This window comes from Carcharhinus amblyrhynchos, chromosome 8, assembly GCF_965287045.1.
Source record: "Carcharhinus amblyrhynchos chromosome 8, sCarAmb.v2.hapA, whole genome shotgun sequence".
Classification (NCBI taxonomy): Eukaryota; Metazoa; Chordata; class Chondrichthyes; order Carcharhiniformes; family Carcharhinidae; genus Carcharhinus; species Carcharhinus amblyrhynchos.
In genome coordinates, this window is record NC_137331.1 from 113,468,928 (window position 1) to 113,496,160 (window position 27,233).

The window sequence follows — 27,233 nt, forward strand, 5'->3', positions numbered from 1 at the left end:
GGGAAGAACAGCCAAGAAGAGCCAAGTGGCAACAAGACGATCGTCCAGGAACCATCATCCTCCAGATAGACAGATTATGTCTATACAGACCCTGTAATGGACATTGATATTGCCTTTCACAGTTGATGTTCATGTTTTCGAATATAGCTGAATTATGTATTCATGTATGTTAAAAATGTGTATATGTTATATGAAGGTCAGGTGACCTGGGATTCACACCCCACATGGGTGGCGCTTGCCTGGGAAGTCTTGTGCTGACTGTGCTAGGAGAAAGACATGTAGTAAACTGTTCTGTTAGTTTATGACTACTGACCTTGTGTTCTTTATTTGTCTTCAATATCAGACCTCAAACATAATAGTTTTATAAGAACATAAGAACATAAGAAATAGGAGCAGGAGTAGGCCATCTAGCCCTTCGAGCCTGCCCCGCCATTCAATAAGATCATGGCTGATCTGTTGTGGCTCAGTTCCACTTTCCCGCCCTCTCCCCATAACCCTTAATCCCCTCTCTTATCAACAACCCATCAACCCGCTTCTTAAAAATATTTAGCGAGGCAGCCTCCACCACTTCAACGGGCAGAGAATTCCAGAGATTCACCACCCTTTGAGTGAAGAAGTTCCTCCTCAACTCCGTTCTAAACCGCCTCCCCTTTATCTTGAGGCTGTGCCCCCTAGTCCTACTGTCTTTTTTGAGCGGGAAGAGTCTCTCCACCTCTATCCTATCCATCCCATTCATCATCTTATACGTCTCAATGAGATCTCCCCTCATTCTTCTAAACTCTAACGAGTACAAGCCTAGTTTATTCAGCCTCTCCTCATAGCTCAATCCCCTCAACTCCGGTATCAGCCTAGTAAACCTCCTCTGCACTCCCTCCAGGGCCAAAATATCCTTGCGCAGGTGCGGCGCCCAAAACTGCACACAGTACTCCAGCTGCGGCCTCACCAATGCCCTATACAGCTGCAGCAAGACCTCCCTACTTTTATATTCAATCCCCCTCGCTATGAAGGCCAGCATCCCATTCGCCTTCCTGACCACCTGCTGCACCTGCAAGCTGGGTTTTTGCGACTCATGCACAAGGACCCCGAGGTCCCTCTGCACCGTCGCCTGCTGCAGTTTTTCGCCACGTAAGTAATAGTCCTTCCTACCATTCTTCCTACCAAAGTGGACCACCTCACACTTGCCAACATTAAATTCCATTTGCCATTTCCTGGCCCATTCGCCCAGCCTATCTAGATCCTTCTGCAGACTCTCCACACCCTCCGCACAATTTGCCTTTCCCCCAATCTTGGTGTCATCAGCAAATTTCGACACCCTGCACTCGGTTCCCTCCTCCAGATCATCTATATAAATGGTAAATAGCTGAGGCCCCAGCACCGACCCCTGGGGCACCCCACTAGTCACCAACCGCCAATCCGAATAGCACCCATTGACCCCCACTCTCTGCCTCCTATTTGACAACCAATCCTCTATCCACGCTAACACCCTACCCCCAACTCCATGTCCCCTGACCTTCTGCAATAACCTCTTGTGAGGTACCTTGTCAAACGCCTTCTGAAAATCCAGAAAGACCACATCCACCGGCTCTCCTCTATCCACTGCCCTAGACACATCCTCATAGAACTCCAGTAAATTTGTCAGACACGACTTCCCTTTAATGAAACCGTGTTGCGTCCGCCCTATCAAGCAATTCCCTTCAAGATGCCTCGCAATTTCCTCCTTAATGACGGATTCTAACATTTTACCTACCACAGACGTTAAACTAACCGGCCTATAATTCCCCGCCTTTTGCCTGGCACCCTTCTTAAACAACGGCGTAACATTAGCCGTTTTCCAATCTTCCGGCAGTTCCCCGGAATCCAGCGACGTCTGGAAAATAACCACCAAGGCATCCACTATAACCTCCGCCATTTCTTTCAGAACCCTCGGATGCATTCCATCCGGTCCTGGGGACTTGTCCACAATCAGCCCCTCCAGTCTGTCGAGCACCACCTCTCTAGTAACAGTAATGTCATTAAGACCCTCCATTCCTACCACCTTTCCATCTCTAACACCCGGCAAATTATTCACGTCCTCCTCCGTGAAGACAGAAACAAAAAAGTTATTCAAGACCTTAGCCATATCCCCATCCCCTACCACTAGCTCCCCTTTCTCATCCTCTAAAGGACCAACGTTCACCCTAGCCAGCCTCTTCCTTTTTATATATTTATAAAAACTTTTGCTATCCTTTTTTATATTAAGTGCTAGCCCAGCCTCATAGCTTCTCCTACCCTCCTTTATCAACTTCTTTGTCAATCTTTGTTGACATTTAAACCTTTCCCAATCCTCTTCTCGCCCACTGCTCTTAGCTACTCTAAATTCCTCCGCTTTTAATTTAACACTTTCCTTCACCTCCTTCGTTATCCACGGCTTATTACCTCTCTTCCTACTGTCCTTTTTAACCATCGGAATAAATTTCTGCTGAGCACCAAGAAAGATCTCCTTAAAGATCCTCCACTGCTCCTCAGCAGACCTACCTTCCAACGCACTCCCCCAGTCCACATTTGCCAATTCTTCTCTCATCCTACCATACTCCCCTCTATTCAAACAAAGGACGCGTGTCCGGGAACCCACTTTCTCCTCCTCCATCTGCACCAGAAACTCCACCATACAATGATCACCCTCTCCAAGAGGATCCTTCACCGCAAGGTCCCTAATTCTACCCGCCTCATTACATAGCACCAGATCCAAGATAGCTCGCTCCCTCGTCGGCTCCAACACACACTGTTCAAGGAAATTATCCCGGCAGCATTCCAAGAACTCCTCCTCGAGCCCACCTCGTCCAACATGGGTCGACCAATCAATATGCAGATTGAAATCTCCCATAACTACTGCCGTCCCATTCCTGCACGCCGCACTTATTTGCGTGTTAACAGCCCGCCCCACCTCCAGATCATTATTCGGGGGCCTATAGACGACACCCACCAGCGTCTTCCTCCCTTTGCTGTTCCTAATCTCCACCCACAACGATTCCACGTTCTGCTCTTTGGCTCCGATATCATCCCTTGCTACCACCTTGATACTATCCTTAATCAGCAGAGCTACGCCACCCCCTCTTTCCTCCTGCCTATCCTTCCTAAACACTTGATAGCCCTGTACATTCATCTCCCAGTCCCTGTCACCTTGCAGCCACGTCTCTGTAATGGCCACCAGATCGTATCCATTTGTGTCGATCTGCGCCACCAGCTCATCCACTTTATTCCGAATGCTTCGTGCATTCAGATAAAGTGCTTTCATCCCAGCCTTCACCTGGACCCTATTTGCCGTAACGCCACCAATTGGGACATCCTCGGCCTCTTCCCTTACCTGTACCCTATCCTTAACTTTAGACCTCGTAGCGTCACCTACCCTTGCACCCTCCCCCCCCCTAATTAGTTTAAAGCCCTGTCTACAGTCCTCTTTACTCGATTCGCCAACACTCTGGTCCCAGCACGATTCAGACCAACCCCATCCCGCCCGAACAAGTCCCACCTACCCCAATACTGGTGCCAATGCCCCATAAATTCGAACCCATTCCTCCCACACCAATCCCTGAGCCACCCATTCACTTCCTTTATCCTGTCAACCCTACGCCCGTCTGCACTCAGTTCAGGCAGTAGCCCAGAGACGACCACCTTGTCGGTTCTACTTTTTAATTCCATTCCCAGCTTCTCATACTCCCTCCCCAGATCCTCAGTCCGCACTTTGCCTACGTCGCCGGCACCCACATGTACTACAACGACCGGGTTCTCACCCTCCCACTCCAGGTTCCTCTGCAGCCCAGCTGCAACATCCTGTACCCGAGCACCAGGCAGACAACACACCCTTCTGTGCACTTTGTCATTGTGACAAAGGACAGTGTCAATACCCTTCACCCCACTATCTCCAATCACTACTACGTTCCTTTTCCCCTTCTCTTTGCCTATGTCCTGCTGCATCACTGTACCGTGTGCAGTTTGCTCACCAACCTCACCTGCCTCGTCCTCTTCCAGACTGGAAGCAAGAACCTCAAACCTGTTATGCAGATTAAGAGGCTGAGGCCTCCGCTCCTCACCCCCCTTCCTCCTCCTCCCAGCAGCCCCCTTTTGTCCCTGACCCTTAGATTTAGCCAGTCTAGGGGCACCCTCTCTCCCCCTGATGAGCCTCAGTGTCTGTAGCTCAGAGGCCAGCTCATCCACCTTGAGCTGGAGCTCCTCCAGCAACCTGCACTTACTGCAGACATGGTCACTGAGAAGGACCCTGGGGTCCGCCAGTTCCCACATCATACAGAAACCACACATCACATGCCCCTCCATTATTCACTGTAATTTTTTATGGGGAAAAAATTTTTTTCCTTGTTTCTTGCTGTAGTAGTTTTGAAAAAATTTCTTTTCCTTTTTTTTTCAAACAAACTCACCTGGCCTTTTTTCCTTCCAGCCCTTTTTGATATTAAGCCCTATTAACTCACTCTGCTTCCCACTCACTCCGCTGCCCGCTCAGACGCTGCCCGCTGTCTACACCAGGCCTCCTTTTAAACCTGGCGCTGATTTAAAGCAGGCTGGTCCACAAATGCCTTTTCACCACACCCTCAGAATTCTTAAAGCAGTAAATACAATAAATAAATGCTTTAAACAGTTCTACAAAGAGTAAAGTGCTTTAAACTTATTTTAAACAGGTTTTTAACAGGTAAAATCTTAGCTCTCTCTCTCTCAGCTCCAGCAAACAATTTATATTAAGTATGAATAAATTTTCCTTACACAGGTGCTCTTTGCAGTGATGACTCAGTTAAAAGTGGATAAATGTGTCATATATGTGGAATGACATGTTATTCTTAATTTCCTATATTACAACAGTAACTGCATTTCAGAAGTATTTCATTGGTCATGAAGCATTTTGAGATGTCCTGAAGTAGTGAAGGCCGCTATATAAATGCAAGTCTTTTAAAAAAAATCTTTTGAATCAGAGACATTTGTATATTGTTACTACAGGTTAGTCACCACATTTCTAAAAACAGATCTCATTTTGAAACCATTGCAACTATCCATTCCTAGCCCCAATAATCTCTTGTCCATATCCATTTTTATTCAGGTTAAAGGTAGATGAACCACTAACATTACTATGCTGCTGTATAATCAACCAGATTATCATTGGAATAATTAATTTCCAGTTTAGGTACTGAGTTTTCTCACCAGCTGACAAGTGGCAAAACCAATCATGATGTGGGCGATAAGGTCGAGTGCCAGGATTAAACTAAGAACACAACAGCCTAGTACATGCTTCAGCATCATGTCAGTGAACCATCTGCTTTTAGCCGTTCAACAACTAAACAGTCATTAAAACAATAACTTTGTTTCACTGAATCTCAAAGCTTTGGATTCAAAAACAAGGTTTCTATTTTGTTGTAAAGACGAAAGTAAAAGGTTAAAAAAAAGTTAAGTTTTACCTGTTCTTCATTCTGGAACTCTGGATTGTACTGTGCCATGTCCTCTGTTGGTGGTTGCTGAACTAAATTTTTACAGACAAGCCATGTAGCCAAGCCAGCAACAAACATTCCAACATCTGGAGCAAAAAGTCTAATAATGTTCCCAGCATCTGCCCCACTCACACTGTGAAGAAAAAAATGCATCTTAAGTAAATGTGAAGAATTTTTAAATTAATGTGGCACATTAGTAAGATTTTTGTAAACAGTTTCATCATTCAATTAATAATACTAACTGTAAAGGCTGGTATTGATGGTAGACTGGCAATGGATGTAGAATTACAAAAAAATTCATAGTTCCCTAATGGATCACTAACTGATTGGATCATCAGTTTTTACCTTTTACAATACTTATTCACAAGCATTATCATGCACTGAAAGTTTAAGAAAGCTTTGTCCTGTATTTCTTCAGAATCCCATACCATGAACCATTTCCAACCACTGTTGAGGGGTTTGTTACAATATTTGGGCACACTGCATTGACAAATTACAACTCAAGAGGTGAATACAAACATTTTGGGTGGAATTTCCCAATTTTTTAGTGAAGTTAGGGCCAGAATTTTCCAGCTATTCACATCAGCAGAATTCGCTGGTCCTACAGCAGTGATTGGGAATTTGGCTTAACACCAAATTCTCCATCCTTGCTTGCGGTGGTAGCCAGGTGTGAACGGCCAGAAAATTCCAACCATGGTTTTGATTTATTATTGTCACATGTATTAGCATACAGTGAAAAGTATTGTTTCTTCCACGCTGTACAGACAAAGAGAAGAAAACAAGAGAATGCAGAACGTAGTGTTACAGTTATACCTAGGGTGTAGAGAAAGATCAATTTAATGCAAGATAGAGCCCTTCAAAAGTCTGATGGCAGCAGGGAAGATGCTTTTCTTGAGTTGACTGGTATGTGACCTCAGACTTTTGTATCTTTTTTCCAATGAAAGAAGGTGGAAGAGAGAATATCCAGGAGGCGTGGGACCCTTAATTATACTGGCTGCTTTGCCAAGGCAGCTGGAAGTGAAGATAGAGTCAATGGATCTGAGGCTGGTTTGCGTGATGGATTGGGCTACATTCACAATCTTTTATAGTTCTTTGTGGTCTTAGGCAGAACAGGAGCCATACCAAGCTGTAATACAACCAAAAAGAAGGCTTTCTATGGTGCATCTGTAAAAGTTGGTGAGAGTTGTGGCTGACATGCCAAATTTCCTTAGTCGTCTGAGGGAGTAGAGGTGTTGGTGGGCTTTCTTAACTGTAGTATCGGTATGGGGCGGGGGGGGGGGGCGGTGGTGGAGATCACGCAGGTTGTTGGTGATCCTAAAAACTTGACGCCCTCGACCCTTTCTATTTCATCTCTGTTGATGTAGACAGAACATAAGAAATAGGAGCAGGAGTAGGCCATCTAGCCCTTCGAGCCTGCCCCGCCATTCAATAAGATCGTGGCTGATCTGTCGTGGCTCAGTTCCACATTCCCGCCCTCTCCCCATAACCCTTAATCCCCTCTCTTATCAAAAACCCATCAATCCGTGTCTGAAAAATATTTAGCGAGGCAGCCTCCACCACTTCAACGGGCAGAGAATTCCAGAGATTCACCACCCTTTGAGTGAAGAAGTTCCTCCTCAACTCCGTTCTAAACCGCCTCCCCTTTATCTTAAGGCTGTGCCCCCTAGTCCTACTATCCTTTCTGAGCAGGAAGAGTCTCTCCACCTCTATCCTATCCATCCCATTCATCATCTTATATGTCTCAATGAGATCTCCCCTCATTCTTCTAAACTCTAATGAGTACAAGCCTAGTTTATTCAGCCTCTCCTCATAGCTCAGGGGCATACTCTCCTCTACATTTCTATGAGTCAATGGCTATCTCCTTTATTTTGTTGACATTGAGGGAGAGATTATTGTCGCTGTGTCAGTTCACCAGATTCTCTATCTCATTCCTGTACTCTGTCTTGTCATTGTTTTGAGATCCGACCAACTTTGTGATGTCATCAGCAAACTTGAAAATCAAGTTGGAAGGGAATTTGGCCACACAGTCATAGGTGTATAAGGAGTATAGTAGGGGGCTGAGAATACAGCTTTATTCAGCACCGGTATTGAGGATCATGGAGGAGGTGCTGTTGCCTATCCTTATTGATTGAAGTCTGTGGGTTAGGAAGCTCAAGATCCAGTCACAGAGGCAGGAGTTGAGGCCCAGGCCACGGAGTTTGGAGATTAGTTTTGTAGGAATAGTGGTGTTGAAGGCTGAGCTGTGGTCAATAAATAAGAGTCTGACATAGGCGTCTTTGTTATCTAGGTGAACCAGGGTTGAATACAGGACCAGGGAATTGGCATCTTCTGTGTGAACCTGTTGTGGAGGTAGGCGAACTGCAGTGAATCCAGGCAGTCTGGGAGGCTGGAATTGATTCGTGCCATGACTAGCCTTTTAAAGCACTTCATAATGATGGATGTCAGAGTCACTGTACAATAGTCATTAAGGAATGCTGCTTGGCTTTTCCTTGGTTTCATGCGGGAAAAGCAGTGATTAGCCCACTGGCAGCATTGGCAGGATTTTGCATCCTACTTTCAACCACTTTGAAAAAGACAATATTTCGTACAGGGATTCACGTTGCTTCCATGGTGGGAGGCCTCTGATTTGCCCTCATAGCCATCAGCTGAGTGCTTCAATCAATGGGGTGCTCCATTTAACGGCCATCCCAGCACTCTCCAGCAACTTCTTCATGCTCCTATAATGACAACTTAGGAGTATGCCCCAAGATTTACAGAGACGTACCTTGGCAGCCTGCTGGATGTCATGGAGGAGCATCTGCAAATCCTGTACCCACACACAGGGAGGAGACCTCAAGCAAGGTCACCAACCTGCTATGACTGCATTGGTAAGCACCAGCTCCCTTCAGAGGAGGACAGCCTTCCACTGTCATAAAAGAATGAGTGATCTCTTTCAGGATGAGCCACTCTTCTCATCATTCTCCACTCACACATCACACATCCATTGAGCGTTCACTCACTCCCAGCTGACGCAAAACCACCACTCACTACAAATACTTCTTCACCTCCCCTACAGCTTGTCTCCTCATCACCTCTCTGCTCCTGCTCACCAACCACACATACATGCCAGCATTCTTACTATTTTCCCTAGCACATGGCCTGCTTTCCCTCTCTCCATCTGTTTTCATGCAGGACAAGCTAGTACATAATAATAGTGAGAGATCCAAGAAGGGTGAAGGGATACCTGAGTTTAAAGTCCTCTTGGAATTCAAGGAATTCCAACTGGCTGGACAGGAAGGTGATTGCTGAGAATTAGGTGGGTGCCAAAAAGCCAAGTGAGGTCCCAGAACACATCATCCATCTCACCATGCTAATGTGAATCCTGTCTTTTTTATCATGCTGCCACCAATGCATTGATAACATCTTCCTTCTCTTGTAGACACAACAGGGGAGGAGCCCAGTGCTTCCACCAGCCAGGCATAGGACTCCACCCCAGAGACCAGTGAGGACAAATTTTTGGACCCTGAGATTGAAGAGGCATCAGAGCTTTTACTAACACTCTCCATCAGCACAAAGACACACACCTTGGTGGGACTTAAGAGGGGCTTGGGGTCACAAACTGTTGAGCACCTCACTCTGTCTGATCCACAGCAGGTGGAAGCACAGACATCCCAGGGAGTTGGCATCTGCTTCCGGCGACATTGAACTTAGAAGCAGCTTAAGTCAGGCGGGATTAAACTACCCGGGTGTCATCACCCTGATATGATCTTAGTCACTGAAAGTAGGCAAGTTGTTTCAGCCAGACAGGAGTCAGACATTCGCAGTAGCTTTTTGAGGAATAGTACAGTGGTTCCACTGCAAATCGTCGTAATACTCCTTCAACATAAAAACTATGGGCAACTGTTCCCTCCTCATGACGTGAGCCTCATCAATGAAGGTGGGTAGAGCTAACGATCAGACGGGCAAGCGTAGAAGGGACTTCGGGATGATGGAACATTATCATTAGCTTTAATCATCAGCATCCATGAATTGGGTGGCTATGAGTCTCGAGTTCTTCTGGTAGCCATGATGTGGAGATACCGGTTTCGGACTGGGGTGGGCACTGTAAGAAGTCTCATAACACCAGGTTAAAGTCCAACAGGTTTATTTGGTATCACGAGCTTTCGGAGCACTGCTCCTTCATCAGATGAGTGGAGAGTTGAGTTCACAAACATGGTATACACAGACACAGACTCACTTCATCATATCTGCTACTTGTGCAAATCCTATGGCTCCTCTGAGATGACCAGCCTGATTCTGGTTCTAGAATCAGGCTAGCCTGATTCTGAATATAGTTGTGAACCCTTGTAATTAGAGTATCCATCATCTCCTTGATGCATTAATGAGCAGAGAGGCCTGCAAGATGCCAGAGAGCACACTGTAGAGCCCTGAGAGGAGCCTGTTGAATAAAAATTGAGGGCAGCTGTGATTTCCAAAGTCCATGTGTCGTTAATTTCTACTATAGGTGGCATAAGTGAGCTATCCTGTCCCTAGGTGAATCCTTCATCGATGGCTTATTTCTAGGAAGGTCAGGTGCCGTCTGTAGACCCTGAGCCTTATAAGATGCCTCCAAGTGACCATTCTCTGGAGTCCACCCTGTGGCAGCATGACAGGTCCTATCACTCTTTCCACCTCAGAGTTCTGCTCCTGGCTCTGAAGAGCCAGATCTCTTCTCTCGATGCACTAAAATAATGACTAATAAGAGAGAGAGGTAATGGTGACCTTTCATCTCGAAGGATTCACTCTTGCCCTATTCACCTCTGGTTGTAGCATGCTGACAGACAGAGACAATTGTGTTAGCCATCACATTGCAAACTTTTCCCTAAAAATCTCCAAGATTGGAAAAAGACCGCGGAGTACCCTTTCCCCACTCAGCCTTTCTCTGGCCCCAGCTCTGGCAACCCTCCTGTCTCCTAAGCATTGTCCCTAGGTTAACTCTGAGATCCTGCATGCTATCTAGGCAAAGGGATGGGGACCCTGGAAGGAAATTGCAGCTCTCACACCTGGGTGCTTGCTGAGTGTATTTGCCCTTCCCCTCTGTTGGGGACCATACCTCCTTATGCAAGTAAAGTGAGTTGTAACCATTACCTTTTTCTTTTATTCTTTTAACTCCTTCATTAATTTCACTTAAATTATTTATTTCACTTTTTTTCACAATTTCAATTTCAATTTCTGAACAGTGGCACAAATTTTAATAGCAAACCTATTGCACATAGTTGCAGATTTTTTGCTTACTGAATGTGTCAAGATGACATGGTCAGGTCCAATTCTTCAGTACCACTGGATTTATTTCTGCTGAAGACTATTAAATTGTAAGACAACGAAAACCATCATAATTTATGGTCACTAATGGCCTCCCACACGGCTGCACCCTCCCTTCACATTGTCGGTATGATGCATTCTGCACCCCTAGTGCCCCTCTAGATGGGCAACTCCTTCAGTTATGGACTCCTGAAACCACAGGCTATTGCCAGAAACATGTGGTGGACTGTGCTCCACACTCTGGCATAAGGATGGCTGTGAAGAGATCCTCATTTGGAACACTTGAAGCATAGACTTGCGTGCACCCACCTGTACATCTGGTGCACTGGTTTTCAGGAATGGGATGCAGTTCAGGTCGACAGTGGAGAAGCACCATTGTGGCTTTCATGTGATGGGTAGCCATTGTAGGAAGTATTGCAAAGTTCATGCAGTGTGATGAGCTGTGTTAACACCAGCCAAGTTGCCTTGATTGGGGTAAAAGCTGTCAGAATTGGTGCTTGTTACTGTTAGTGGGATCAGGGATGGAAGGCCCGCAATAAACCACAGAGCCTGTCTAGCAGGCAGAAGGCAGAGTAACCAATGAGACAGTAATGGGGTTGAGTCTGGATCTCATTTGCAATCTCTCAGGGGTCATGCAATGGCCAGGGGAAATGTGTACAACAAAAGCCAGCGGTGAGCTCTGGACATGCTCAAGCTCTGCATCCATGTAAGCCCCCACCCAATCCCACACCATGGCAGTAGTAACTAAACCAACCCCCTATCCCCATCTCACCCTCCCACACTCCAGAGGTTGGTGCTCAGCAGTATGCACCTCCTAAAGTTTATTTATTAATCATCAATAGGATTACATTAACACTGCAATGAAGTTACTTTGAAAATCCTCTCATCGCTACACTCCAGCGCCTGTTTGGGTACACTGAGGAAGAATTTAACAGGGCCAATGCACCTAACAAAGACAATGCATGTCTTTCAGACTATGGGAGGAAACTGGAGCACCCGCAGGAAACCCACGCAGGCAGGCACTGGGAGAATGTGCAGACTCCACAAAGACAGTCACCTAAGCGGTCACTCAAAAGGGGAGTTTTTAATCCTAGCTGTGTCTCAATTTGAGATGCTAAGTTAAACTCAAGCATAACTGCACCGAAGTGAATAGATAAAGTAGAAGTAGAAGGAATTAAATCCAGGTCCCTGGCGCTATGAGGTAGCAGTGCTAACCTCCTGTGCCGCTGTGTCACCCCCTAGTTTTCCTTTGTTATGCTATGCCTTGACCACGTACTTTTGAAAACACGGTACTAACTGGCACCAGTGTGATGTTGTGCTGTGAAAGTGGGAAGCCTCCAGAAGGGGGATATTTGCCAAGCGCACTAATAATATTAAAATTATTAGCATGATAAGCTTTGTGCACTTTTTGAGCGTGACGCAACTCACACCACTTGATACGGGCCAAGAGATCGCAAACTGTTTGGCGCTGGGCATAAATCAGATTTTTAGATTTGCCTACTATTTTTCTACCTCATTGCCATTTGCGCAGACACAGCGAGGTGGGAAAATCACCCCCATCATCTTTAGGTGACAGGTACTGATTATCCTTTTGTATCACCATGCTGTACTGCTCAACTGATACAACCATGCAAACTTAAAACAGTAAATAAAGACTGGAAGCAGATTGCAAAAGGCCAACAGAAATAATTTTATCAATTCTTTTTTATTTGTCTTGCTTCTATAATTGATAAACTTAGAGGAAGAGAGAAGGCGCATAGTATGAGCCATAAACCATTGCTGAGAAGATAAGGTAAATTAAACACAGGCCAAAGAAGCGTAAACTGAAGGAGGTAAAGAGTAATACAGATTTGAAAAGTAATAAACTCAGTCTCCAAGAGTAAAAACACAATTTTCTTTTTACATTCAATCATTGAATGAAAGAGAAACTTTAGCATAATGTATAACGAATATCAAATCAGGAAATGTGCCATGTTTTAGAACAGATGTAAAAATCATTGGGAGATAAAGCATCTTTTTTTATTAGGAAACCAAAAGGGAACAAACTGCCCTTCACACCAAAAAGACATATTAATTTCTACATCTGTTCTGCAATGTGGACAAATACTGGCAAGAAATCATTCACCCTGTCTGCAGCAAACACAGCAATAAAAATAGTATGAGTCATCCACAAACATTCACACAGGATTTCACAGTCCTGTCTGGATAAGATTTCCTTAAGTCTACAGTGTTACGTTTAGCTGCCTAGTCTGTAAAAGAGCTACACATAACATTCATTGTACAACGACTTGTATTTGGTTTCATTACCAACCCCCATCCTATCACCCATTTCATATACAGTTTCCCAAGAGGGGAGTTTTTGATCCTAACTGTGCCTCAGTTTGAGATGCTAAGTTAAACTCAAGTATAACTGCACTGAAGTGAATAGAAAAAGTAGAAGGAGCTTATAATCAAACCTGTAAGTACTTAAGTGCAGAACAATGTTGCATGAAACATGGGGCAAGGGGAATTTCACAGTAACTTCATTACAGTGTTAATGTAAGCCTTACTTGTGGTTAATAAATAAACTTTAACTTGTTTAACTTTGTGGTTGGTGAATAGCCTAAAGATGTGAAGGTTAGATGAATTGGACATGATAAATTGCCCCTTAGTATCCATAGGTATCTAGGCTAGATGGATTAACCATGGCAAATATGTGGGTTACAGGGGTAGGCCAGGGAAGAGGGCCTGGGTAAGATACTCTGTCAAGAGCCAGTTCTGACTCAATGGACCAAATGACCTCCTTGTGCACTGTAGGAATTAAAGGGCTTTTAAATGTTAAATGTGACTCATACTAAGGCCGTAAAAGTGCATTCCAAGAAACTGAAAATGCAGTGCAGATCTTGGAGAGGAAAAATAAAACAAAATGCCTAAAATATGCAATAAAACACCAGAAAAATGATTGTTTCTTGCTGCGTGTTGTTTCTGGCACTCCAGATATGAGACTTAGTTTAAGTCTGTTTTGAACCAGCATAACTGCAGAAAATTCATATTGAAGACTCTTTCACTCAGGCTACAGCCATTATGATGATGTCAAGGTATGTTTGCAGCAAGGATCAATAGAATGGTGTGAAAGATTGGGGAAATTCTGGTGTCATATCAATACACTCTTAATATATTTGCAACTGAGCTTTCTCTACCTTTTAGTCTGAGAATTTGTTTTACACCACAATTATATGTCTCCCTGGTGGAGGAAACAAAGTTTAGACCTAATTAGATCTAAAGTGTAGATCTAAATGCACTCCCAACCTTTCGTGCTGAAAGCAACATTAAATGCACATTACATATAACACAGTACATTCTGTACTTCATTGAATCAGCTGACCTGGGAGTCAGAGGTAAGGTAACACATGTATATGTAAATATAACCAGGCTTCAGGCCTACAATTTTGTCCATGTCCATGTAAAATTAGTTGATATATGAAATTGGTCATCCTACAACATAAAAAAAAGACAATTTTAACTTAATATGTCTGGTATGAAATGCACAGGATCAAGTAAATTTTATATGCCTACAGCAATCCCCTCCCACCACCACCTCCCTCGCCCCCACCACCAACCCCACTATAAAAGATTGAGATGAAGTGTCAGCCACTTCATTCTCTTAATCTTCAATCAGGATATCCTGCTTGTTAATCACTTACTGAGGTGGTTAACAGTGACAGCTATATTACAATCAATCCTTGTGTCTTTCTGCACGACAAGAATGGCCACAATAAGTAGGAGTTGTGCAACAGCAGAGGCAGCATTCCAGACACACCCCAAATGAGGAGTAAGCCACCCAGATAGTCAGGGACGGGCACATGTTGAAGGCGAGATCCCCAGGAAGCCAGTGAGATGCGTCCAGTGTTCAGATGTCAGTTGTGCCCATAGAGTAAACACATTGGTTTATTTAAGGAGTTTGCTTAGGCATTCACTAAATCTTCTTTTTCTATTACAGGTACTAGTAATAAAATGGTGAGGCCCACAAAGGAGACAAGCCACAGAAACAACCCCAACAGGACTTCTGAGGAAGATGCCTCAGAAGCCTCAGTGGATGTACCATCAAAGCATTCAATTACATACTGCCACACTACAGATATGGTCACCCTGGTGGGTACACATTTTAGAGTAGGCTCTGGTGAGTATATCACTGACATGGATCCAGAGTAAGAAGTCTCACAACACCAGGTTAAACTCCAACAGGTTTTATTTGGAACAAATGTCACTAGTTTTCAGAACTTGCTGTTCCTTCATCACATGGGTGGAAGTTCTGATCACAAACTCAATCTACATGAATAATGATTGGAATGCAAGTCTTTACAGCTAATCAAGTCTTAAAGATACAGACACTGTGATTGGAGAGAGCATTAAGCACAGGTTAAAAAGATATGTATTGTCTCCAGATAGGAAAGTTACGTGAAATTTTGCAAATCCAGGCAGGTTGTGGAGTTACAGATAGTGTGGCATGAACCCAAGATCCCGGTTGAGACTGTCCTCCTGTGTACAGAACTTGGCTATCAGTCTCTGCTCAGCAACTCTGCACTGCCATGTGTTGTGAAGGCCGCCTTGGAGAACGCTTAACCAAAGATCAGAGGCCGAATGCCCATGACCGCTGAAGTGTTCCCCAACAGAAAGAGAACACTCTTGCCTGGTGATTGTCAAGTGGTGTTCATTCATCCATTGTCATAGCGTCTGCATGGTCTCCCCAACGTACCATGCCTCGGGACATTCTTTCCTGCAGCATATCAGGTAGACAATGTTGGCCAAGTTGCAAGAGTATGTACCATGTACCCGGTGGATGGTGTTCTCACATAAGATGATAGCATCCATGTTGATAATCCGGCACATCTTGCAGAGGTTGCTGTGGCAGGATTGTGTGGTACCGTGGTCACTGTTCTCCTTAAGGCTGGATAGTTTGCTGTCGACAATGGTCTGTTTGAGGTTGTGCGGTTGTTTGAAGGCAAGGAGTGGGGGTGTAGGGACGGCCTTGGCAAGATGTTGGTCTTCAATGACATGTTGAAGGCTCCAGAGAAGATGTCGTAGCCTCGCCGCTCCAGGAAGGTACTGGACGACAAAGGGTACTCTGTCCACCAAGTCCCGTGTTTGTCTTCTGAGGAGGTCAGTATGGTTTTTGGCTCTGGCGCGTTGGAACTGTCGATCGATGAGTCGAGCGTCATATCCTGTTCTTATGAGGGCATCTTTCAGCATCTGGTGGTGTCTGTTGCAATCCTCCTCATCTGAGCAGATCCTGTGTATAAGGAGGGCTTGTGCATTGGGAATGGCTTCTTTAACGTGTTTAGGGTGGAAGCTGGAGAATGGAGCAGGTTATCTGTGGGCTTGCGGTACAGTAAGGTGCTGAGGTGACCGTCCTTAATGGAAATGTGTGCATCCAAGAGTGTAACCAATTCCGGAGAGTAGTCCATGGTGAATCTGATGGTGGGATGGAATTTGTTGATGTCATCACATAGTTGTTTCAGTGATTGCTCACCATGAGTCCAAAGGAAGAAAATGTCATTGATGTATCTAGTGTATGGCATCGGTTGAAGGTCCTGTGCAGTGAAGAAGTCTTGTTCAAACCTGTGCGTGAACATGTTGGCATACTGAGGTGCAAATCTGGTCCCCATGGCTATTGTGTGTGTCTGGATTAAGAACGGGTTGTTGAAGGTGAAAATATTGTGGTCCAGGATGAAGCAGATGAGTTGTAAAATTGCATCTGGAAACTGGCAGTTGTCGGCATTGAGTACTGAGGCAGTTGCAGCAATGCCATCGTCATGGGGGGATGCTGGTGTAAAGTGCCAAGACGTCCATTGTGACAAGAAATGCTCCTGGTTCAACTGCTCCATGTATGCTGAGTTTTTGTAGGAAGTCCACAGTGTTGCGACAAAAGCTGGGGTTTCTTTGTACAATGGGTTTCAGGATGCCCTCGATGTAGCTGGAGAGGTTTTCGCAGAGGGTTCCATTGCCCAATACAATAGGACAGCCAAATGTGTTTGCCTTGTGTATCTTCGGGAGGCAGTAGAGATCTCCAACGCGGGGAGTACATGGGATGAGAGCACAGAAGGTGCTCTGAATGTCTGGATCAAAGGTCTTGATCAGACTGTTCAGTTGACGGGTGTATTCTTTGGTCAGATCTGTGGATAACTGTCTGTAGTGTTCCCTGTTGTTCAGTTGTCAGTATACTTCTTTGCAGTGATCCGTTCTGTTCAGTATGACAATGGATGTGGGATGTGGCCTTTGATCTTGAAGAAGTGTTCTCCAAGGCGGCCTACATGACACACAACAGCGCAGAGTTGTTGAGCAGAGACTGATAGCCAAGTTCCGCACACATGAGGACAGCCTCAACCAGGATCTTGGGTTAATGTCACACTATCTGTAACCCCCACAACCTGCCTGGACTTGCAAAATCTCACTAACTTTCTGTCTGGAAACAATACACATTTTTTTAACCTGTGCTTAATGCTCTCTCCAATCACATTGTCTGTGCCTTTAAGACTTGATTAGCTGTAAAGACTCACATTCCAATCATTATTCATGTAAATTGAGTTTGTGTCTTTGTAGGCCCTGTTTGTGATCAGAACTTCCACCCAGCTGACAAATGAACAGCCAGTTCTGAAAACTAGTGACGTTTGCTACAAATAAACCTGTTGGGACTTTAATCTGGTGTTGTGAGACTTTTTAACTGTGTTTACCCCAGTCCAACGCCAGCATCTCCACATCATGAATCCAGAGTTGGCAGAAGAAGTGACTGACAAGGTTTTCAACACTTGGAGGACAACTGGAGAGCAGCAGCCTGCTCAGCCCCCTGATAAGTCTCTGGAATAGCCCAAAGACACTTGTTGCAAATGCAGAGACAGGGAGGAAACATCAGGCTGAGATACAGGGCTCTTATACAGACTGGAGCAAAGGCTGGAAGAATCCATCCACATTCTGCTGGTGTTTTGGCTCTGGCATGTGAGTGCTAGGCTACCTCAACAGAAAGAGCAGTGCCTGCCTTGAAGACCCAGATCCAGTAGAATGCACAGTGGCTGCCAGATGTGTGCTCGCTCCTGTACCCCATTTCTCTTGCAATGGGTGCAGTGTAGCAGCGGCTAGGCGGGAGAGGAATGGTCATATTGACCTCCCTGCAGGTGCTCCTTCTCTGCAAGTAGTCAGAATGGTGCCATCAGGCACCCACAGTGAGAAGAGCGCCAGCCTGGCACTTCAGAAGCTTCATCCAAGGGCCTCCAAGGATACCCTGAAGCAGGCTGGGATCCTCTAGGCTACGGGTTACCACGGCACATATCACATCACAATCAACAGGGCACAGCAGTCAGTTTGCTGCCTCTACCTCAGCTGTGGATGTTGGGACTGCAGCAGTAGGCAAAGAAAGGTAAAGTCATTTTGAAGGTACACAGATGTACAATCATTGTATATAGTTTTAGCTGCTTCAAATATAGATTTCCTGGATTTCACCTTGCTGCTAGATGCTTGAATGATCATGGGCATTTAAGGGAATGAAATCTGCGCTCCCATCAGAGTCCAATAATGAACTCCTACGTACTTCTCTGATAATATCAACACAATGATTACTCAATAATCCCACATGTGCATGACTCAGCATTTGCCATCATTTGTGAGTGTGTAGCCTTGCCACAGTCCCGACATCCACATCATGCAAGCCATTACTTTAGTTCACCATGTTCTGACTTCTGAAATTATGTTCACTGAGGTCGAGGACTGGAGCTCATGTTGCTGTTGCCATAATATGAGAAATGGGTGGAATGCCATGAGTTCTCAGGAGGAGTTAAACCTGCTACGTGAGTGGTAAGGAAACTTGTAGATACAATTTCAGGGCTGACAAGAGTGAAGACCTATAGTTTCTTTTAGATAGTAGGAAGCCAGAGGCTGCCCTATAAGTCTGGAGAAAGATGTGGTGAGCAGGCCTCATCCTGGGTGCTCCTGAAGAATGTATGGCATCAGTTAATAAGTTCAGAAGCAAAAATGAGAAAAAGGGGAAGAAAAGCCTTAGGGAGATGTTGCAGGTCTCCCAATTCAAACAGAGCCTGCAGGTGGTCCGGGTATCAGCCCTTGTGCTGAGGGACCTTCAGTAGAGAGGTTCTGAAGTTTTTGAAAGAGGAGAAGACCTTCACCAGTTTAAAAATAAAACAGTTGAAAAAGCTTTCTTAAAAGAGCGGTCCTGACTGGAACCAGCAATAAAATTGACGAAAAGGATCAATGTTAGAACAAGGAGAGAAGAACAGATTCTCCAGGTAGCCAGAAGAAAGGGAAAACTGCAGAAGTTGGGGTAGAAATCTTCCACCAGCTAAGAAAAAAAGTTTCAAAGCTTCTAAAAGAGACGTCCAAAAAAAGAGGAGCTGTAGTTTCCCACCAAAACTGCAAAATTGCAATAAGAGCACAGGGAGAACAGTGGCAGTGAAAATAAAACTTTGACAATCTTAAAGCAATAAAACATTTAAAATTGTGCAACATTTAATGCAGCAAAGAAAAAAAAGTCAACGGAGAGGAAAATCAGGCAAGACTCTGGATAGAGAGCAACTCTAAGAAGAGAGCAACTCTCCAAAAATGGGTCTGTAGGCATCACAAAGAAGGAAATTAAGACCTCTAGAAAGAGGCAAGGCTGAAGCTCAGAGGAGATAATAAGTCCTCAAGTCAGAGTAGGTAGCAAAAGACCCCCTCAAAGAGGGGTAATGAACGACCCCAGGTAGGCAATAAAATACCCCAAAAGGGCAATGAAAGATCCCAAGGAAAAGGGCTCCGAAAGACACTAAATGAAAAGCTGAAACCAAAACCGAATTGTGTCACATTCTTTTGTAATAAAATGAGAAGTTCCTGAAGTTGTAGCAATGAACTACAAGCAAATGAAAGTAAGACAAGCTACAGTGGTAGTAGTAGTAAGTGAAAAAGAGTTGAATAAACTTCATCGAGAACCACAGCAAACAGAAAATGAAGTAAAGGGTTTGTGACTCAATCAAAATGAGAAATGTCCCAGCTACATCCAAGCTAAGGAAAAAAAAACAAGCACTATGAAAGAAGTGGAAGTAGCTATGAAATCTGTCAGTGCCAATTATAAACAGTATAATATTCACCAACAGGTGGTGAAGGAACTGGAGTTAGAACATGAAGATATGAATAAAAGGTAAAAAGAGTTGAGAGTAAAAAAGCACAAGCGGAACGTCAGAACAGAAGTCACTGCATGGAACTCGAGAAGAGCCAATGAAATAGATGCTACCAGTTTCGTAATCAGTTGGAGAACCACTCATCTCAGAGTGAAGCACCTCAAGGATTTAACCCATGGCTCTCACATACGATATCCTGCAACATCTGTTGCAAAAGTCACTATACTGTTGAAGCAGAAATTAGAGCAGAGCTATCATTCTCCATACGCCATACTGGGAATTCTCTAGAAATCCAACTGAATGATCAAACTAGCAGTTGTGTGGAAAACACAAATGAGCCGGAGAAATTGGCATTCTGCAGAGACGCAGAAACTGTTCGGTGTTCGAGGGTGCTGTGCAGGTCATAGCAACGGACAATCTCAAAGAGAGAGCACAACTATTGAACAAGTTTGAAATTCAGAATTGTCTAACAAAAAAACCAGACAAGAAGAAAGAAAGAAATGTTGAACACAGAAGTCGAGTTTGATGCAACTACAACAAAAATAAATGTGACAGTTCTCTGAAAAATACAACTATGATATGGGAGAAATTGTTACCAAATGTTCCTGGAAGGGAATGATGGATTAATCTTGGAAGAAACTAAGGAATTGATAAACTGAATGGATTGCAAAAGAACACGCACTGGAATAAAGAACAACTTGGGTGTAAGCAAAAGATTGGTTGACATGGAAGATGAAAGGAAAACGTTGGAAAATTAAACGTGGGCAGCACAGTAGTAGTGGTTGGCATTGCCGCTTCATAGATCTAGGAACCTGGGTTCAATTCCCAGTTTGGGTCACTGTCTGTGTGGAGTTTGCACATTCCCCTCGTGTGCGTGGGTTTCCTCCGGATACTCCGGTTTCCTCCCACAGTCCAAAGATGTTAATTGGTTGATTGACCATGATAAAATTGCCTCTTAGTGTCCTGAGATGCATAGGTTAGAGGGATTAGTGGGTAAAATATGTAGGGATATAGGGTAGGGCCTGGGTGGATTGTGGTTGGTGCAGACTCGATGGGCCGAATGGTCTCTTTCTGTACGTAGGGTTTCTATGATTCCTTGATGATTAAGCCACCCAGTTGAAAGAGATGTGCAAAAACTAAACTTAGCAGCAAATCAGGCACAGAAGGTAGCTGAGATTGAATGCCAGAACAAGATTGCTGAAGTGGTCACACTAATTGAAATGCACAAGAACCAATATGATAACATGATAGGTGGAAAACATGCCAAATGGAAATTCTAGGAAAAGAAGAAATGTTTTCACACGACGTAAGTACCAGAAATGGAGTACCACAATCATTTCCTTCATAAGTGACAAACGGAGATTGTGCAAGAACTGTCAGAATTTAAGACCAGGTTATACTGTGATGATGGTACCTACATGCATTGTAGAGTAAGGTACTTGACTTGACAGATAGTCAATGGAAGATTAGATTGATACCATCTGCAAAGTATGTAGTCCTTGGTCAGCACACAGTCTAGGACAGAACTTGGGAAGCAGAAAGCCTATATGGAAGGATTCCATACAAGATTATATTTGGAAATGTGCATAGTTGATGCTTTCTAGAAGAAGTATTATGCTAAATGCAAGTTACATGATCCCTCCATTATACAATCGCTACATCAATGTACAAATGTCTAACTTATGTGTATCATGTTTATTTAGAATTTGGGTTGAGTAAATCAATTTTGAAGATTGTATAAGAAAGTTAAAGGGGTTGTGTATGTACTGTCTGTCTCTTTAAGACAATACATCATAAGAAGGTTACCTGGCTTGAGGGACCAATGAGAACCGAATGTGAATAATCACCCAGGGAAAGAGAAGATCCTGTCTCTGGCATTTTACTTCTGGAACCATGTTGTAAGCATGTAGAAGTGGGCCCTGTCCCAGGGTAGCCTTTATGCTGCATAAACCGCTTGTACCTAAGTTTCTCAACAAATACCTTTTGTTCCTAACAGAGTCTGAAATCTTTTGACGATGCCATAACAGTCACAACATAACAACAACAACCCACAGTGGAGGTGAGGCACTCAGTGAGTAGACTCCAAATTAACCTCAAATGGTTACACAGTTATGTATGGAGACATTTGCTCAAAAAGGGGACAGATTTGATATTGCTTCCAAGTTGCTGTGTGCACAGACTGTGTGACAACATGGAAAGAATCTCAATTCCACTTACAGGTGTTCACTAACTGGGGTCATGGGAGAACAGTGTGCTATACCATTTCTAATATATGCATTCAGTTAGGGCTCTGCATATTAGCACACTTTGGCACTTTGAAAGGTCAAACCACTAGTAGGGCAGACATTAAATTAATTTCAGCCATCATGAATCAAGGTACATTTCAGCAAAATATGACAACTGTAACCAAAAAGGAGGTAAAGCCTTCCAGCTAGCAGAGGACAGAAAAACAAATAGCAAAGAAAATATCTTAGCAGCTTACTCTGTCAGGATTTTCTTTAGCAATCAGACTGTCACAGAACTGTCATGTTATATCCTTGCTATGGGCTCTACACGCATCTCAGCAACATTCTCATCAGCTCCATCCTCAGGTCATTGTATAGGAGCTGACAGATGTGTACAATCACATTCTGGGATATTCAAAGGCACCTATTGCATTGCCTTTTGCTCATCTGTAGATAGGTGCAACTTTGATATACCCATGGTCAGGCTAATCCTGGTAAAAAGTCTCTCAACACCAGGTCAGAGTCCAACCAATTTATTTGATAGTCTTCTTGGAGATCCTCTCCACTTGGATCCGGCAGTTTGCAGTGTTGATAGGAGTCATCATGTGGAGATGCTGGCATTGGACTGGGGTAAACACTGTAAAAAGTCTCACAACGCCGGCATCTCCACATCATAACTACTATCGACACCACAAAGTGCCGGATCCGAATGGAGAGGATCTCCAAGCAGACTATCAAATAAATTGGTTGGGCTCAAACCTGGTGTTGTGAGACTTCTTACTGTGTTTACCCCAGTCCAACGCTGGCATCTCCACATCAGGCTAATCCTGACCATTGCTGTGTGCCCTGGTCATTCTAGCCTTCTTGAGGCCCCTCTATCTTTTGCTGCTCGGGCCTTTGCTCCTCCTGGCCTTGTTGCAACCTGTGATGGGTCCTCCCCCTCCTTATTCAGAGGAGTGCCAGTTTGGAGCTTGCATCATCTAGGCCTCAGTGAATTTGAATGAATTGAAGGAATCAATCCTGTGAGTACCTTTTCTTCAGGTTTGCTTCTACCTCAGAGCCAACTAGCCAGTGCTAAGCCCTGTGCCTGGCTTCCATTGAGAAATGACATTTCCACCCCAGGCGAGAGACATCTTGTAGAGCCAGAGACAGTGGTCCTCTCATTCATAACTGACTGCAGAAGGAGACATTACTCTTTGATTGGGGTGATAAGCAACATGTGCGACAACCCTCCCTCCCTTTGACACAATTTAGCTTGCCTTCACAGCCCTGGAGTCTCTATGGAGAAACCTTTGCCTTGGCAGCATGACTAACCACATGAGCCTTGTCAGCCATGACCATTCACTGGGAATGGAGGTTTGGAGTGTGATTTGTTGTCATCTACAAGTTGTGCTCCCGGAGACATTCATTTATCTCCCTCCTTTCATCTCTGTATCTGACAGCAGCTGATAAAGTTTAAAGTTTATAAAGTTTATTTATTTGTGTCACAAGTGGGCTAACATTAACACTGCAATGAAGTTACTGTGAAAATCCCCTAATCAACACATTCCAGCACCTGTTCAGGTACACTGAAGGAGAATTTAGCTTGGCCAATGCACCTAACCAGAACATCTTTCAGCATATTGTACAGAATCTCATACTAGCATCAAGTCAAGATCTGTGAGCAAGTCCACAACAAAGCACCATCTACTGACTGCAAAGTCATGGAAGAAGTCAAGCTTAACAGATGCACACCACATACATCCAGCCGCAAATGTGAATGTTTTAAGTTTTTACTGGCAGGGAACTAATTTGAAGAGAGAACTTGATTCTGGCAAGTTGAGTTTTAAATGAGCATGTGCGACATGCTAATGTATGCCAAATGGCTTCCTGACATTGTTCATTGGAAATCTCAACCCATCTTTAAAATCCTGAGAACTTAATTTCTAAAGTTTACCCTGCCACGGGGAAACAGATTTGTGGTCTCGTCAAATTAAGTTGCTCCACCCACTAAGCTTCCCGCTACTGGGTGACTGTGATGATTTCAGCTGGACTAATGAGGTTGGCTTGCTGGGGTATGTGCTACCTGATGAGTCTTCCCTAAGTTAATTTGAGTTAGTTATTTGGTTGGAATCAAAAGAAATACCTGATGAATCTTAACTGATGGTTAAATCAGAGAGACACATGGTCCCTATTTAAAGCAGGTGTGTCAGACTTCCAGGCTATATTAAGCAGGGGGCAACTGGAGAGTTGGCTGTGTACAGATGTATGGTGTAAATAAAGTAACTTGGTGATGGGACTTTCACCTCCGTGGAGTTATTACAGTAACCAGAAGATTCCGTCCAGAGAAAATAATTCATCTGGGATGAGGTGGCATAATCTTAAAATTAGTTAGAGCTGATTAAAGCTCAGAGGGAAAGCCGAAAGCATTTTTACACACAAAGGGTAGCAGAAATTTATAACTTTGTCTCCTAAAATGCTATTGATGAGGGGCAGTTGGAGCTTTTAATACTGAGATAGATGTTTTTTTCATAAATGCATTGAGAGATACGGAAAATGTCATTAAATAGTATTCAAGTGCAAAGCAGCTATGGTGTACTAGAATGGTAAAGCCAGCTCGAGGAGCCAAATGGTCTGTTGTATAACTTTGTTTATAATGTTCCTTTAAAAACTCTGAGCAGCGCAGACCTAGATTTTGAATATGGATTTTTATAGTCACATAAAGAAAAAACGCTGAACAGATTGTTCATCAATAATCAATATATATTTAAAGATCGGTAATAGTGTGTTACTAGTACAGATTGATGTAATATTTGTGTCTGAGTAAACTTTCCTAAGGCATGCAGGCAACTTAGTGACCAAGTGTATTGGTGTGCCAACATTGCAAGAGCGTTAAGGCAGTATGTGGTGAACTTGTGATCTAGCTGGATGGTCCAAAGTCCAAATCTAGGCACGGCAATTCATCAAAAGAAAAAGAAAGCAAAATCAGGTGTATACACAAGCTACTCACAGCACATGATTACAGAGGGACATTTTAATATTAATCATTTTTATAGTATGCAAGTTTTCTTTCATATCATAGTAATAATTTACAGCTGTGGATCTGTGTTTTCATTCATATTGGCACCTCTGACCTGCTTTAGTTTTTTGTGTCTTGGTAATCTAACTAATAGTCAGTTTTTATGCCAAATACTTGTTTCATCATTTAAATTTTAAATCAATGCTTACAGGAGAAGAAATTCATTCTCTTGTTTAGTTAAAAACAAACATTATCATTAGCCTCTCCTGTTTCTTAAAGGATAGAAGGAAAATCTACTGATAATTCAGTTTCCTTGAAGGCAGATTCAGCATTTCATTCCTCTGCTCACGCAGAGATGGAATTTCCTTCATTCTTACTCTAAAAGACAACTGTAATCGAGGTGCAAAGCAAAAACCTAGCCTAATGGAATGAGCATGCTCAGTCCCCAAAGCTACACACACAATGATGCCATCCTGAATTTCCTTATTCGTTTATGCTCGATGCTTGCACCAAAGCACCTTACTGATTATTATAATGGTTCTATCTCCAGGCTAATGAGTGAATTTCCTGCATTATGCTGGTTCAAAATGTGTGCAAAACTGAGATCAGAATTTAGATGCAGAAGGAAACTAGGTAAATTTTCTGGTGTTTAATTGTGACTTTATTTAATCAACTTTAAGAAAATTGTCAAAAGTATGCAGACAAGATGAGAAGACTCTTTCATGCAGCCAGTAATGATTTAAAATGCTCTGCTTTAAGGTGGAAGCAGATTCAACAATATTTTTCAAAAGCGAATTGGATAAATATGTGAAGGAGCAAAGAATTGTAATGAATTCCAATGTAAAGAAATGAATGGGAGCCATAAAGGTTGAGAGCTACTGTGAACTTCATTGGCATAAAATGACTGCCCACTCAGTTGGATGTAATTTTGGAAACTATCAGTGTCGCTGGAGAGGTGTAGCCTCCTGCACCACTTGAATTCAGACATTTGCAGCTGGCTGGTGCACCAACTGTATACTCTAGCCACTAGGTAGTGGCATCTTCAGTGTCCCCTCTTGCCTTGACTTCCCCTGTTGGCCCTGCATCAACTGAGCCAGTCGATACTGCCGACACACATTGTGACTCCTCTTCCTCCTGCTTCTCTCTCTCTTTTCAGAGGAGGTCCCGTGAGCAGAATGGAATATGCCATTGGAACAGATACAGAGGGCTGATGCCTTGCAAATGATGAAACATTGTACCGCAATCCTCAGGAAAACCTTCCAGGGAAGTCCAGAAATGCTTAAAATCACACTACAAATGCTAACAATAACTAGGAAATTCAAACAAAACTCTATACTCACACAGATACAAACTCTCTATCACAGAGAAACAGCTACTGCTCCAGGGGCCTTTTATCCTGCCGTTGGATGAGGAAATGAAAAATAAGTGATGAGCGTCGATTCATTTTGCCCATGAGATGAAAATTGCACAGGCAACAAGAAGTTGCTGTTGTTTGGATTTTTAATGGCCTAAAGGGGCTGGGAACAACTGAAATGTGGAGCTTATTCAAGGAGCAGCTACTGCGAGTCCTTGATAAATATGTACCTGTCAGGTAGGGAGGAAGTGGTCGAGTGAGGGAACCGTGGTGTACTAAAGAAGTTGAATCTCTAGTGAAGAGGAAGAAGGAGGCTTATGTAAAGATGAGACATGAAGGCTCAGTTAGGACACTGGAGAGTTACAAATTAGCCAGGAAGGAGCTTAAGAGAGTGTTAAGAAGAGCTAGAAGAGGACATGAGAAGACTTTGGCAGATAGGATCAAGGAAACTCCTAAAGCTTTGGACAGGTATGTCAAGAATAAAAGATTGGTTAGGGCAAGATTAGGACCAGTCAGAGACAGTAGTGGGAAGTTGTGCATGGAGCCTGAAGAGATAGGAAAGGCACTAAATGAATATTTTTTGTCAGTGTTCACGCAGGAAAAAGTCAACGTAGTCGAGGAGAATACTGAGATACAGTCTTTCAGACTAGACGAGATTGAGGTACTTAAGGAGGAGGTGTTAGCAATTCTTGAGAGTATGAAAATAGATAAGTCCCCTGGGCCGGATGGAATTTACCCTAGGATTCTCTGGGAGGCTAGGGAAGAGATTGC

General features: G+C 43.7%; 1 protein-coding gene across 1 annotated transcript in view; it reads right to left on the reverse strand.

The window, feature by feature from the left end:
* Window positions 1-27,233, reverse strand: part of LOC145346843 (piezo-type mechanosensitive ion channel component 2-like) — an 895,380-nt gene that overhangs the window by 414,859 nt on the left and 453,288 nt on the right. The window contains exon 5 of the mRNA XM_080194667.1: window positions 5,439-5,601. Within this exon, the coding sequence (XP_080050793.1) occupies window positions 5,439-5,601 (163 nt within the window). The remainder of the gene's footprint in view (window positions 1-5,438; window positions 5,602-27,233) is intronic.